Source organism: Rhinatrema bivittatum, chromosome 2 (assembly GCF_901001135.1).
Source record: "Rhinatrema bivittatum chromosome 2, aRhiBiv1.1, whole genome shotgun sequence".
Taxonomy (NCBI): Eukaryota; Metazoa; Chordata; class Amphibia; order Gymnophiona; family Rhinatrematidae; genus Rhinatrema; species Rhinatrema bivittatum.
This window is the reverse complement of record NC_042616.1, coordinates 310,722,927-310,735,897: the sequence shown is the minus strand read 5'-3', so window position 1 is coordinate 310,735,897 and position 12,971 is coordinate 310,722,927. Positions and strand designations below refer to the sequence as shown.

The 12,971-nt window shown below is 45.1% G+C and overlaps 1 protein-coding gene across 3 annotated transcripts in view; it reads right to left on the bottom strand.

Moving 5' to 3' along the window:
* The window catches only part of TRANK1 (tetratricopeptide repeat and ankyrin repeat containing 1), a 265,426-nt gene that overhangs the window by 153,332 nt on the left and 99,123 nt on the right, over window positions 1-12,971 (bottom strand). For all 3 annotated transcript variants that reach the window (XM_029589706.1, XM_029589707.1, XM_029589708.1), the window contains one exon: window positions 12,277-12,423. In XM_029589706.1, coding sequence (XP_029445566.1) covers window positions 12,277-12,423 — 147 coding nt within the window. The remainder of the gene's footprint in view (window positions 1-12,276; window positions 12,424-12,971) is intronic.

Below are 12,971 nucleotides of genomic sequence, written 5' to 3'. Positions count from 1 at the left end.
AACTTGGTGAAGACCCACGGTGCTATGGCCAGCCCAAAAGGAAGTACTCTGAAATGAAAATGTCTCTGCAGCACACAAAAATGGAGATACTCCTGATCCTCCTGTGCTATGAGAATATGGAAACAAACTTCCAATAGATCCAGTGAACCTAGAAGATGTGGTAAGCCTGATTGACAAACTGAAGTAAATCACCTGGACCAGATGGTATACACCCCAGGGTTATGAAGAAACTAAAAAATGAAATTTCAGATCTATTAGTAAAAATTTGTAACCCATCATTAAAATCATCCACTGTAACTGAAGACTGGAGGATAGCTAATGTAACCCCAATATTTAAAAAGGGCTCCAGGGGCAATCTAAGAAACTACAGACCAGTTAGCCTGACTTCAGTGCCAGGAAAAATAGTGGAAAGTGTTCTAAGCCATCAAAATCACAGAACATATAGAAAGACATGTTTTAATGGAACAAAGTCAGCATGGCTTTACCCAAGGCAAGTCTTGCCTTACAAATCTGCTTCACTTTTTTGAAGGAGTTAATAAACATGTGGATAAAGGTGAACCAGTAGATGTAGTGTACTTGGATTTTCAGAAGGCGTTTGACAAAGATCCTCATGAGAGGCTTCTAGGAAAAGTAAAAAGTCATGGGATAGGTGGCGATGTCCTTTCGTGGATTACAAACTGGCTAAAAGACAGGAAACAGAGAGTAAGATTAAATGGACAATTTTCTCAGTGGAAGGGAGTGGGCAGTGGAGTGCCTCAGGGATCTGTATTGGGACCCTTACTTTTCAATATATTTATAAATGATCTGGAAAGAAATATGACGAGTGAGGTAATCAAATTTGCAGATGATACAAAATTGTTCAGAGTAGTTACATCACAAGCAGATTGTGATAAATTGCAGGAAGACCTTGTGAGACTGGAAAATTGGGCATCGAAATGGCAGATGAAATTTAACGTGGATAAGTGCAAGGTGATGCATATAGGGAAAATAACCTATGCTATAGTTACACAATGTTAGGTTCCATATTAGGTGTTACCACCCAAGAAAGAAATCTAGGCGTCATAGTGGATAACACATTGAAATCTTTGGTTCAGTGTGCTGTGGCAGTCAAAAAATCAAACAGAATGTTGGGAATTATTAGAAAGGGAATGGTGAATAAAACGGAAAATGTCATAAATGCCTCTGTATCGCTCCATGGTGAGACTGCACCTTGAATATTGTGTACAATTCTGGTCGCTGCATCTCAAAAAAGATATAATTGCGATGGAGAAGGTACAGAGAAGGGCGACCAAAATGATAAGGGGAATGGAACAACTCTCCTATGAGGAAAGACTAAAGAGGTTAGGACTTTTCAGCTTGGAGAAGAGATGGCTGAGGGGGGGGATATGATAGAGGTGTTTAAAATCATGAGTGGTCTAGAATGGGTAGAAGTGAATCGGTTATTTACTCTTTCAGATAACAGAAAGGCTAGGGGGCACTCCATGAAGTTAGGATGTCGCACATTTAAAACTAATCGGAGAAAGTTCTTTTTCACTCAACACACAATTAAACTCTGGAATTTGTTGCCAGAGGATGTGGTTAGTGCAGTTAGAATAGCTGTGTTGAAAAAAGGATTGGATAAGTTCTTGGAGGAGAAGTCCACTACCTGCTATTAATTAAGTTGACTTAGAAAATAGCCACTGCTATTACTAGCAACAGTAACATGGAATAGACTTAGTTTTTGGGTACTTGCCAGGTTCTTATGGCCTGGATTGGCCACTGTTGGAAACAGGATGCTGGGCGTGATGGACCCTTGGTCTGACCCAGTATGGCATGTTCTTATGTTCACCTTGGTGAATCATTTAGAGTATGAAGAGCAGCGTCTCCAACCAAAAACACCGGAGATCGGTGTTCAACCCCCTTTAGATCCAGGATGGGTCGGAAAAAGCAGTTGTTTTTGGGAACAAAAAAACAAATGGAATTATGACCCCTGCCTCTCTATGGGGTGGAACTGGCCCTAATGCCTTTAGCAGCTGGAGTCACATTAGGGTCTCAAGAACTACCTTCCTTTTGACGGGTGAAGGACAGGGCAAGATCATGAAGGTGTTGGATATGGGAGCGTGGAGCTCCAAGGAATACTTGAGACGGATCAGTTCCAACTCCCACTGTACTGACGTGATACATATCTACTCCTGGTAGAAAAGCTGAAGCCAACCATCCACAGGCAGGACCAGAGACTGGATCTGCCGAGCTTCATTGAGAAATCCAACCACCTCTTAAGGAGGCACCAGAGTCTAGTTTGAGCCTTCGGAAACCACGAAAGGACAGACCTTGGCCTCTAGCGGACTAGTAGAAAGAACACGGCTATCCTCTGGAAACCTCCTCGGTTTAGGCTCCCACAGATCCTCTCCAAATACCAGCCATCCTTTAAAGCAGTGGTTCTCAACCCTGTCCTGGGGACCCCCCCAGCCAGTCGGGTTTTCAGGAGATCCACAATGAATATGCATGAGAGAAAATTTGCATGTTATGGAGGCAGTGTATGCTAATTTTCTCTCATGCATATTCATTGTGGATATCCTGAAAACCCGACTGGCTGGGGGGGGGGGGGTCCCCAGGACAGGGTTGAGAACCACTGCTTTAAAGGGAAGCTTCCCCAAGCAAGACTTTAATTGAGCATCCTCTTTAGTTTGAGAGTCAAAGAAGTCTCCTGGCCGCAACAGCAGAGGCCACTGAACACGAAGAAACCCAAATAAGATCATATAAAGAATTTGCCAAAAAGGCAGCAGCAGACTCCAATCTCACCACATCCTCATTGTCTGGGAGTGCTTGGATCCAGCACAAGAGAGCTGTGACCACAATTCCGCCATAAATAGAAATCTGTACTGCCAAGGCTCAGGAGGTAAACAAATGCTTCAAGGGGATTTCAAACTTCTGATCCTGAGAGTCCTTATGAGAAGTACTACCCTCCATTGAAATAATGGTGTACCTAGTACACCTGGCACCTCGACGGCATCAAGGGTGACCATGACGCTCAATGGCAGTCTTGGCCACTAACAAGGTCCCGAAATCGACGTGTCAGAACATCGGTGCAGTGGTCACAGATGGGCGCGGGTAACTGTTACTCGGCATGGCACCAAAGGTGCAGCAGCAAGATGCTTGCCCAGGCTCCTGCTCACTCTCTCTCAGAAGGAGGCTGCACTGCCATCACAGGCAAGCAGGAGAGGAGGCTACTTCGTCTAGAGCAGTGATTTTCAACCAGTGTGCCGCGGTACACTAGTATGCCGCGACACATGGTCGGGTGTGCTGCGGGGAAAGTTCCCCAAACTATAGTGCCCCCTGTGCAGGGCCGGCGGAAGCACTAGGCGAACTAGGCGGTCGCCTAGGCTAGGGCGCCAGCTTCCCGGGGGCGGCACTGCCCCGGTAAAATTAAGAGAGCCGCGCTTTCAAGCATGTGAGTCCTTTGCTGTCAGCCCGGGCGGAACGCGGCAGGACAGCTGGAGTCAGCGGCACCGGGCGTGCTCTCTTCTTCCCGCCCCCCCCCCCCCCCCCGCGGTCCGGAAGAGAAAGTGGAGAGCATCGGGTGCCTGCGCGGGAAGAAGAGACCAGGCTAGTGTGGTCTCTTCTTCCGCGCAGGCACCCGATGCTCTCCACTTCCTCTTCCGGGGGGGAGGAGAAGAGAGCACGCCGGGCACGACTGGAGTCAGCCGGGTGCCTGCGCGGGAGTCTTCCCGCGCAGGCACCCGATGCTCTCCACTTCCTCTTCCGGGCCGCGGGAAGAAGAGAGCACGCCGGTGCCTGCGCGGGAAGAAGAGGCCACGCTAGTGTCCGACGGGAAGAAGACTGCAGCGCGGCTCGGAGGAAAATGGAGTTTCAACCGCGGCCGATGGGACTCCGCCTCCGCGAGGGCTGAAAATGAAGAGGTTAGCGTTGGGAGGAGGCTGCTGCTGCTGCTAGTTCCCGGGGTGGGGGAGAGAGATAGTGAATGAACGAGCAAGCATGTGTGTTTGAGATCCTGTGTGTGTGAGTGAGAGATTGCATGTATGTATTCATATACATATTCATGCTGTCTACATACAGTCCACATACATATATTCATGTGGACTTACATATCTCCATGTTATTTTTTGATTTATTAACCGCATGTCTATTAATGGTTTAATAGTATTTACTATTTGCCTACTTCTATTAATTTGTTTCAAAGTAAAAACTTGTTTACTTCGTTTGTTTCAATGTTAAAACTTGTTTACTTCTTTTTGCTCAATGTAAAACTTCGTTGTTTAATCCTGTTCTATGTAAACCGCAAAATGTAGCAATTGTTACTGTTCTATGTAAACCGGGGTGATATGTATATTATACAGGAACCTCCGGTATATAAATTATTTAAATAAATAAATAAATAAATGTGAATGATTGAGAGCCTGTGTATGTGAAAGAGAGTATGTCTGTGATTGAGAGCCTGCCTGTGAGAGAGAGAGCATGAATGTAAGTTTACCATTGGGAACCTGTATGTGTAAGTTTGTGTGAAAGAGTATGTGTGTATGATTGAGATCCTTTGTGTGTGAGAGAAATCATGTGTATGTATGATTAAGAGCCTGTGTATAAGTAAGAGAGAGATCATGTGTGTCTGTGTCTGATTGACAGCTGGTTTAGGTGATGGAGCATGTGAGTATGTGATTGAGAGCCTGTGTGTAAATGAGAGAAAGAGAGGACATGTTTGTAAGCATGTGAATGAGAGTCTGTGTGTGAGAGAAAAAGACAGCATGTATTTATGTGATTGAAAGCCTGTGTGTGTGTGTGTGTAAGCGTGAAAAGATAGACAGCATGTGTGTAAATGTGTAATTAAGAGCCTATATGAGAGAGAAAAAACATGTATATATGTGAGTACTGAGAGCATGTGTGTATAGGTGTGTCATTGAGAGCCAGTGTGAGAGAGAGCGCTGGTATGTGACTGAGAGAGGAGAAAGTTCCAAGCAAACCACCCCACCTCCTGCTAATTCAGAACAATCTCAGGACACCTGGATATCAAATGTTCCCAGGTATGCAGAGCAAAAAAAATTTTGTATCCTTATTATTTTTCATTACTGGGTCTTTGTGTCTGCTATTTTTAAATATTTTGTTGGTATCTGGAAATGTTTTATATGAGTTTTTAATTATTGGATATTCCACTCATCAGCTGTTTCGAAATATGTTCTTTTTGTTAGTACAGTTTTACTGCTGATGATTTTATATTTCTTGTTTTTTTTATAAGGATGGGTGATGTTTCTTTTTTCCTTTGTTACACTGCATACAGAGACTCTGGCTTGTTGCAGTTTCCAATTCAGTTTTTTCTGCATGCTTCTTGTTATGCGTTTTGGTCTCTTTATTCTATGTTAGGTGAGGGACAGCACGTGATTCAGGTGAGGTTTTCTGCTGGCGTGTTGTTTCTGTGTAGGACTCTATAGCAGCCTGACTTGGTCCGTTTTCCTAATAGGAGATGTATTGGTGTCTTAAGGCCTGGTGTAATATTTTCAGAGACTTATTGTACTTTAAAAGTGTGATCTTACATAAAATGCACACATTTACTTGTATTTAGTTTTCAACCACATATCTATGTGAGCTGGGCTTCTCAAGCTTGACTGCCATAAAAACTAAAAACAGGGAGAGACTGAGAACTGTTGAGGAAGAGCTTCGTGTGTGTCTTTCCACCATTCCTGCCAGGATATCCCTTTTGTGTTCATCGAAACAGGCCCAGGTTTCACACTGAATGAGTATAGATACATTTAGAATCTATATTTTTAAACATATGTATAATATGTACTGTTTTAGTGTCATTTTGTGCCATTTTGGTTGGTGGTGTGCCCCGGGATTTTTAAGTGTAAAAAGTGTGCCGCGGCTCAAAAAAGGTTTGAAAATCACTGGTCTAGAGCTCCTGCCAATGGAGACTAGTTCCTTTGAATGTGGGGAGAATGAGCTCTCTCCCCCCCACATAAACAGTGTGGTCCTCGATCTCTTCACTGTGTGAACCTCCATCGATGCCGATTGATCGGTGAAATGAAATGGAACTCCTGCCTGGGTAGAACTCAGGTGAGTTCCCAGGCTCAGCAGCCTACATGGATTATCCATGGACTGCATTCTGAGTCTTGCCAGCACCTGACAAGGGTACAAAACACAGACAGAGCAAGAAGAGGACACCGATATCAAACTGTAGGTGCAGTATTTATTTCATAAGGGATAGTATTAGACTCTGCCAGGCTGCACAGCGACTAAGGCCCACCATGCGGCTGGCAGATAGTGGAAAGAAGAGGAAAAAAGAAAATAAAACTACTGTAATAGACTAAAGGTAATAGACTAAACTAAAGGTAATAGAAAAAAAAATAGCTGCAACTCTAGAAAAAAATCACTTACAAAAACTGTGAGGAGAGAGCAAAGCTGAATACCGTGACACACACGGGCTCCCTTGACCACACAGCTCTGCAGAAAAAAAAAAAAAAAAAAAAAGAGACTGAGGGACTCTGCCTAGAGGGCAGGGTGATAACTACAGCTGTACATGCTCATATTCTAGAACATTTAAAAGTTCTAGAATCTTTGAGATCAAAGTTCCAGACTGGGCTCCATCCGATGATGTCACCCATGAGTGAGGACTACCATCCTGCTTGTCTTCAGAGAATTCCTTATTTTATGTGCATAGGTCTTGACTAAACCTTTGAAAATTCACCCCATTGTAAATATATAATTATATGCAGCCATTAACAGAGAGATAACAATCCTACAATCTGACTGGCCAATTCTGCCTACCTGACCTTTAAAGTAAATCCATTTATCCAGGACTAAAAAGTTAGGCAGAGCTTCATATTTTACACACAGCAATTTGCATCTAAGATCAGTGGTTCCCAATCTTTCAGGACGATTCAGTAAACTGTGCAGGAGAGCCGGCACTCCGAGGTGAGCGCTCGCTCTCCCAACATGCGCTCAGGCCACTCTCCTGAGTGCGCGATTCAGTAATGAAAGGAGGGCCCGTGCTAATAAGGAGGCGCTAGGGACACTAGCGTGTCCCTAGCGCCTCCTTATTGGCGGAAGCGGCGGCTGTCAGCGAGTTTGACAGCCAACGCTTAATTTTACTGGTGTCTGTTGTAGAACCCGCTGACAGCCACGAGTTTGGAAAACGGAAGCCAGCAAAATTGAGCATCCATTTTCCAACCTGCGGGCAGATTTAAAAAAAATGTTTTTTTAAGATTTTTTATTTTGTTTTTATTTTTGGGGCCTCCAATTTAATATCGCTATGATATGCCCTGCAACTCCAAGTCTAGGGAGGATGGCCGCCTCGCCTTCTGCATGCCGCCCTCCATGGCGTTCCCGGGACGACGCTAGCGCTCCCGGCAGCTATCTTACTTCTGGGGTGACCTAGGGCACGCATGCGTCTGCCCCTGTCTTAACCACATCATGGCAGGAACCTCGGGGGCGTCCCTACCGCATTACGTCACTGCCTATGTGTATATAATCTCCTCAGGCCAGCATACCATCGAGTTAGCAAGGATTCCTGTCCTGCTCAATTCCACCATACTGGGACTTCGCTTCACTGATCCTGCGCTCCTGTGCAAGTGATCTAGGTACCCATTCCTCGGGGGCCTTGATGCACTCAGGGTTATCCACTCCACGGAGAGCCATCTCTACTTGCCTCACTTCACTAGCCCAGTGAGTCTCTTCCTGTTTCCACAGACGACCCTTCAGTGTTCCTGTACCTCGGGTCTCCACGGTGCCTTCCACTACAGCTGGCTACTTCTGTTCAGAGTGAGTACTGGATCTGCTCTACAACTTCCTCCTTCTTCTCTGTGTGGATTCTCGGGTTACCTCGCTTTGTGGACCACTACCGGATCCACACTGTCTTGGGCAAACATCTACCACCAGCCTCCGGCCTACCCCGCTCTTCGGACCACTACCAGAGACAGCTTGCACAAGTCTCTACGAGAGAAGGTATTCCCCGGGTTACCCCGCGCTGCGGACCACTACCGGAAAAACCAGCTTACAAATCATCTACTCTGGACTGAGCTTATTAACCCGCTCCTCGGGTTATCTTGCTTTATAATAAAACTACTGCCTCTGGTGTCCATCACTGCTGAGACCCCGCCTGTCGTGGTGAGTTCCCACGGGGCTCCTCCCTGTGGGTGGAGTCAGCTCTTGCCACAGCCCAAGGGCTCACTAACTAGTTCTAAACACACAGAACGTAACACTGTGTGTTAATAAAACTTTCAGTTTGTTACCTCTATCTCTGTGATTGACTTGTGATCTCAGCATTTTTAAAAATTCGGTCTGTAGGTACATTTCTAGGAACTAAGTGATCCTTGGGTTGCGTGGTGTCTCAATGTACCTACCAGAGGATATCTTGCCAGCAAAGTACTTGCCCAGAGGCAAGGAGGAACCCAGTTGGTGCAGGTGAGACTTAGCAGCAACTGGCAGGGCCTTCCAAGCATCCTTTGAGTTAGCCACGAATGGGGGTAGTTCCTAAGACATATGACACTCCCCCCACCCCCTGGCATCACCACCTTCCTTTCCTTTCCTTTCCACCCTTGGCACCATTACTACCTTCCCTTCCTCCCCCCACTCCCTGGAATCATCACTTCCCTTCCCTACCTCTTGCATTGCCACCTTTTATTCCCTCCTTCTACGTTAGCATCCAGTTCCCAAACCCTTCACCCTGATATCGCTTTCCATCTCCCTGCTTAAGTTCGCTTCTAGCTGGCAAGACGAACCTGGTAAGCAGTGCTTCTTACTTGCTGCTGCCTCCTACTCCGACTGGCCCCCATGCAGTTCAAACCTCGTAGGAAAGATGGCAGAGCATGAGGCAGGAGCAGGCAAGAAGCGATGTTCACCAGATTCCTCTTGTCGGCTAGAGGCAATCTCAAGGGGAAGAGAAAGAAGGTGACAATGATGGGGGGGGGGGGGGGGGGGCGGCGAGGAATGACTGTAATGCCCAAGTGGTCCATCTTTCCCTGATACCTCATGTTTGATTTATCTGATGCTCATACTTTGTACATTTGTGATTAATTGGGCAAACATGCTAGATTTTGAATAGCAACTAAACTATCAAGGTGATGCTACAAAGCTTTAGTCCTTACAAGGTTAAACTACAGCAACAGTCTTCTGATCAGTGTGCTGAATATTGCCACCTGCATCATCCTTAATATGGGTTATGGAGAACACACAACCCTTTATTTTTGTAGACGTTGCACTGGCTCTAACTCAGTTACAGGCTTTTGTTTCAGATCTTATGCTTACACAGGAAAATTTGTTCTTACCTGATAATTTTCGCTCCTGTAGTACCACAGATCAGTCCAGACAAGTGGGGGTTTGCCTCCTTACTAGCAGATGCAGGAAGGGAGTAAAATCTTTTCAGGCACTGCTACATAACGGAGAATGCCACCTGCAGTCCCTCAGTATTGACCCGTACCCAAGCCAAAATGATTATAATAACAAAACCCCAAATCAACTATGGGTGAGCAGAGAATACAGTTGGAGCCTCCTGTAACCAGAACCCCGTGTACAAGGGCAAGGAAACTGATATATACCATTAATAACTCTGCATAAAACTACTTATTGCCTCAGTAAGAACCAGAAGCAAGGAAGTCTTTCGCAAAAGGGGGACGGGGCTCTGGACTGATCTGTGGTACTACAGGAACAATAACTATCAGGTAAGAACAAATGTTCCTTTCCTGTCCATACCCCAGATCAGTCCAGACAAGTGGGATGTACCCAAGCCAATGAAGGAACCTAACACTTCGGGGAAGCTGTCCTATTTGGGAATCTTCTTTCTTCCTTTTCCTAATTTCCTACTAACTCCAGACTGCAAGTTTTGCACCTCTACCATCTGCTGGAGACAGAGAAATACTGAGGGACTGCAGGTGGCACTCTCGGTTATGTAGCAGTGCCTGAAAACATTTTGTTCTCTACCTTCATCTGCTGGTAGGGATGCAAAACCCACTTGTCTGGACTGATAAGGGGTATGAACAGGAAACCTTATATTCAAGGGTTTGTCTAACTGACTTTTGGAGTGAGCTGGACAAACCCAGACGTTTTAAATTTCCCAGCTAAAGTGTTGGTTGGCCAAAATGTACCCAGACAAAGAGTGTTCCTGGGGTGCAGATTTACTTTATCCGGATAACACTGATATATTCAGCACCAGCCAGACAAAATCACCCAGTTAACACTCACCCAGATAAATTTTGTCCCTGTAACTTCAGATAAGACAGCACGGATTCCAGCTGAATTTCGGGTTAACTTTATCTGGTGTCCACCAGCTGAATATGGACTTCTTAGTTTTTAACTCACTGTATGAACTGCGACCAAAACAAGTCAAGAACGAATTTCCCTTTATCTCCCTGTCAGATGGGCTACGATCCTCCCAAAACATGTTGCTGGGTTTGTCCACTTAGCCTCCATCTAGGAGGGGGCCTTTTCTTGAATCAGTCCAACAATATGGAATCAGTTGCCACTGGGGGCTCAAACAAATCAAGATTTCATGATTTTAAAAGTAAGCTAGTGAAGACCTGGCTTTTACATCAAATAGTGCTATAGAAGTGTTAAGCAATAGTAGTAGTAGAAGTAGTAGTAGTAGTAGTAGTAGTATCATCACACTTGAGCTCTTCTGCAGGATTCTCAGACCTGTATTTTATGCTTATGCTGTTGCGTTATATATTGAAATTTGTCACAAATATGTAATTTTTTTTCATTGTATGGCTAATGTTTCTGAAATGGTTGTGCCTCGCCTGCAGCGTATCAGTCAAACGGGGGGGGAGGGGGGGGGAGGGGTTATAAGTTAATAAATGAAATGCAGAGGTAGCAGCAGGTAAGAAGAGCTGCTCACTGACATCTCCTGATGATGGGAGGGGAAAGCAGAGAGATTTAAGACTTTGCCACTGGTGGTTGCATCGGTGGCTGCGACCAGCCCCCTGTCTTCTCTCTGACAGGTGGTACAAATTTTGCTGCACCCTCTAGATTCCGCCCCAAGCACACTAGTTGGGAACCTCTGGTTTAAACAGATGCAAAGATTCAGGATCTTGAAGATCCCTTCCTCAGTCAAAGTTAATCCTAACCAAGTACAGAAAAGAAAACCTGAGTGATCATCAAAGCCTATTAACTAAAGCATTACCTCTACCAAAACTATTTTTTGTTGGTATTTTTTCTTACATTTTTTCATATTAAATTTACTAACAACTGTGACATTGATACCTGCTCTTACTACAACATTACACACGTTCATCTTCACTAATTATTTATTTATTTAACAGTTTTATATACCGAAGTTCTGGTAACAAAGTTACTAATCACTTCTGTTTACATTACAACAATAGATTGACAGTATATATTATTCTGCAGTAATACCCACTGCTTCAAGCACTTTCAATTTTCACCTTATTTGGAATAAAAAATAGTATGCAGGTTTTATTAAGACTATACACGTCCCCAAATCTTAAAACTCTGCCTCCGTGGGTCCACTTTTCATCTGTTTGTGCACTAACAGAAAGCCTGCATGTAGATCTGATGCTGATCAGTACAGCGGCACCTCTTTGAATTTAGATTTACTGCAGTAAGATTAGCCAGAATAGGAGCTTTCAGAAATTGTACATTCTTATTTCTCCATTCAGGGGAAAGATTAGTGATTTTGTTTTAAATGACAACTGGACCAGACTTTTCTACAGCTATAATGTGAAGAACACAAATTATCTTCTTTAAACTACACGTGGTCTTTCTCCAGCCTTTCCAGGATGACTACTTGGGCAATGTCCATCCCCTAATGGGCTGGACAGGAAGGCTCACCGAGACCGAGTCCATCAGCACCAACAGTGGGCTACAATGGGTTGAACGTGAGTTGGCTCTCTTCCTGTCCTCCACCCGAGTCAGAAGCACGTTAGCTCCACAACAAGCTCACAACTTGTCAAGCCAGGCAGCGAGGATGCTCTGACATGCATCAACAGTCCATGCCCAAGGTCTCTATGATCTCAAAAGAGAGAATCCTATCATCCAATGAGCTGAAGGGAGAGGGGACTCTCAGATTTCCCACATCTTGTTTCAGGCGTCAGACTATAAACTAGGCTAATTCTTTGCTAAACTGAGGAAAGTGGGAACCCCTGGGACCAAGAAAGAATGTAAGAGTAAATCACCCCCACCACAGAGCTAGAGAGAGAGCGAAAGAAATAAACTATTTTCACTGTGCACAGATTCCTATAACCATTCATCCCAGTACAGACTCCATCCAAAGAGCTGCTCTCCTATCATCATGCACATGAAAGGTTTGGTACTGATGGATGAAGGCACTGTACTCACGTTTTACAGTGTATCCACTGCTGCGGGAGGTGGTGGGATAAGAGGCGACCACATGCAGCACCGTGCAGCCATCCCCGTCCTGCTGGTTGATCCTCCCATTCATGCTCGGCTGGTGCTTCAGCAGCCATTTGAACAGACTGCTGTCCTCTGAAATGGATTAAAAAAAACCAAATAAAAGCATTTAGCCATGTATCATCTTGAGAGGAACGGGTACTAATTGGGCACACCCCTGTGCATATAAGTAAGGGGAGGAGGAACAGGGCACAGCACGCTGAAGATATGTCCCCCAGCCCCGCTTACGCAGACCCTGGACCATGCTACTGCATTTAAAAAATTGCTGCATAGTTTCTCGAAGGGGTGGGGAAGTGCAGGAGCACAAATCGGTACAACTCAGATGTTTCAGCCACTACAGCCAGCTGGAGTGCAACCTAAGAAATGCAAGAGTTAAAAATTTGTTAGGCTTCCAGCTCAGTTAGAAAGGGTCACAACCAGGGCACAGAGATCGCTGACCCTTTATTCTGTTACTCAAGGTTCACTCCACTCCCATTTTTAACCTCCTCCCATCTAGCACAGCCGTCAGTCTTTGGTTTGAGTGGCAAGAACTATGGTAACCTGGCATGAATGTGCTCTTTGCCAGCTAGTAGGTGGCACTTGCACAGTGGTTGGGACTCCCTCCCTCAGAGGCTGTGAACATT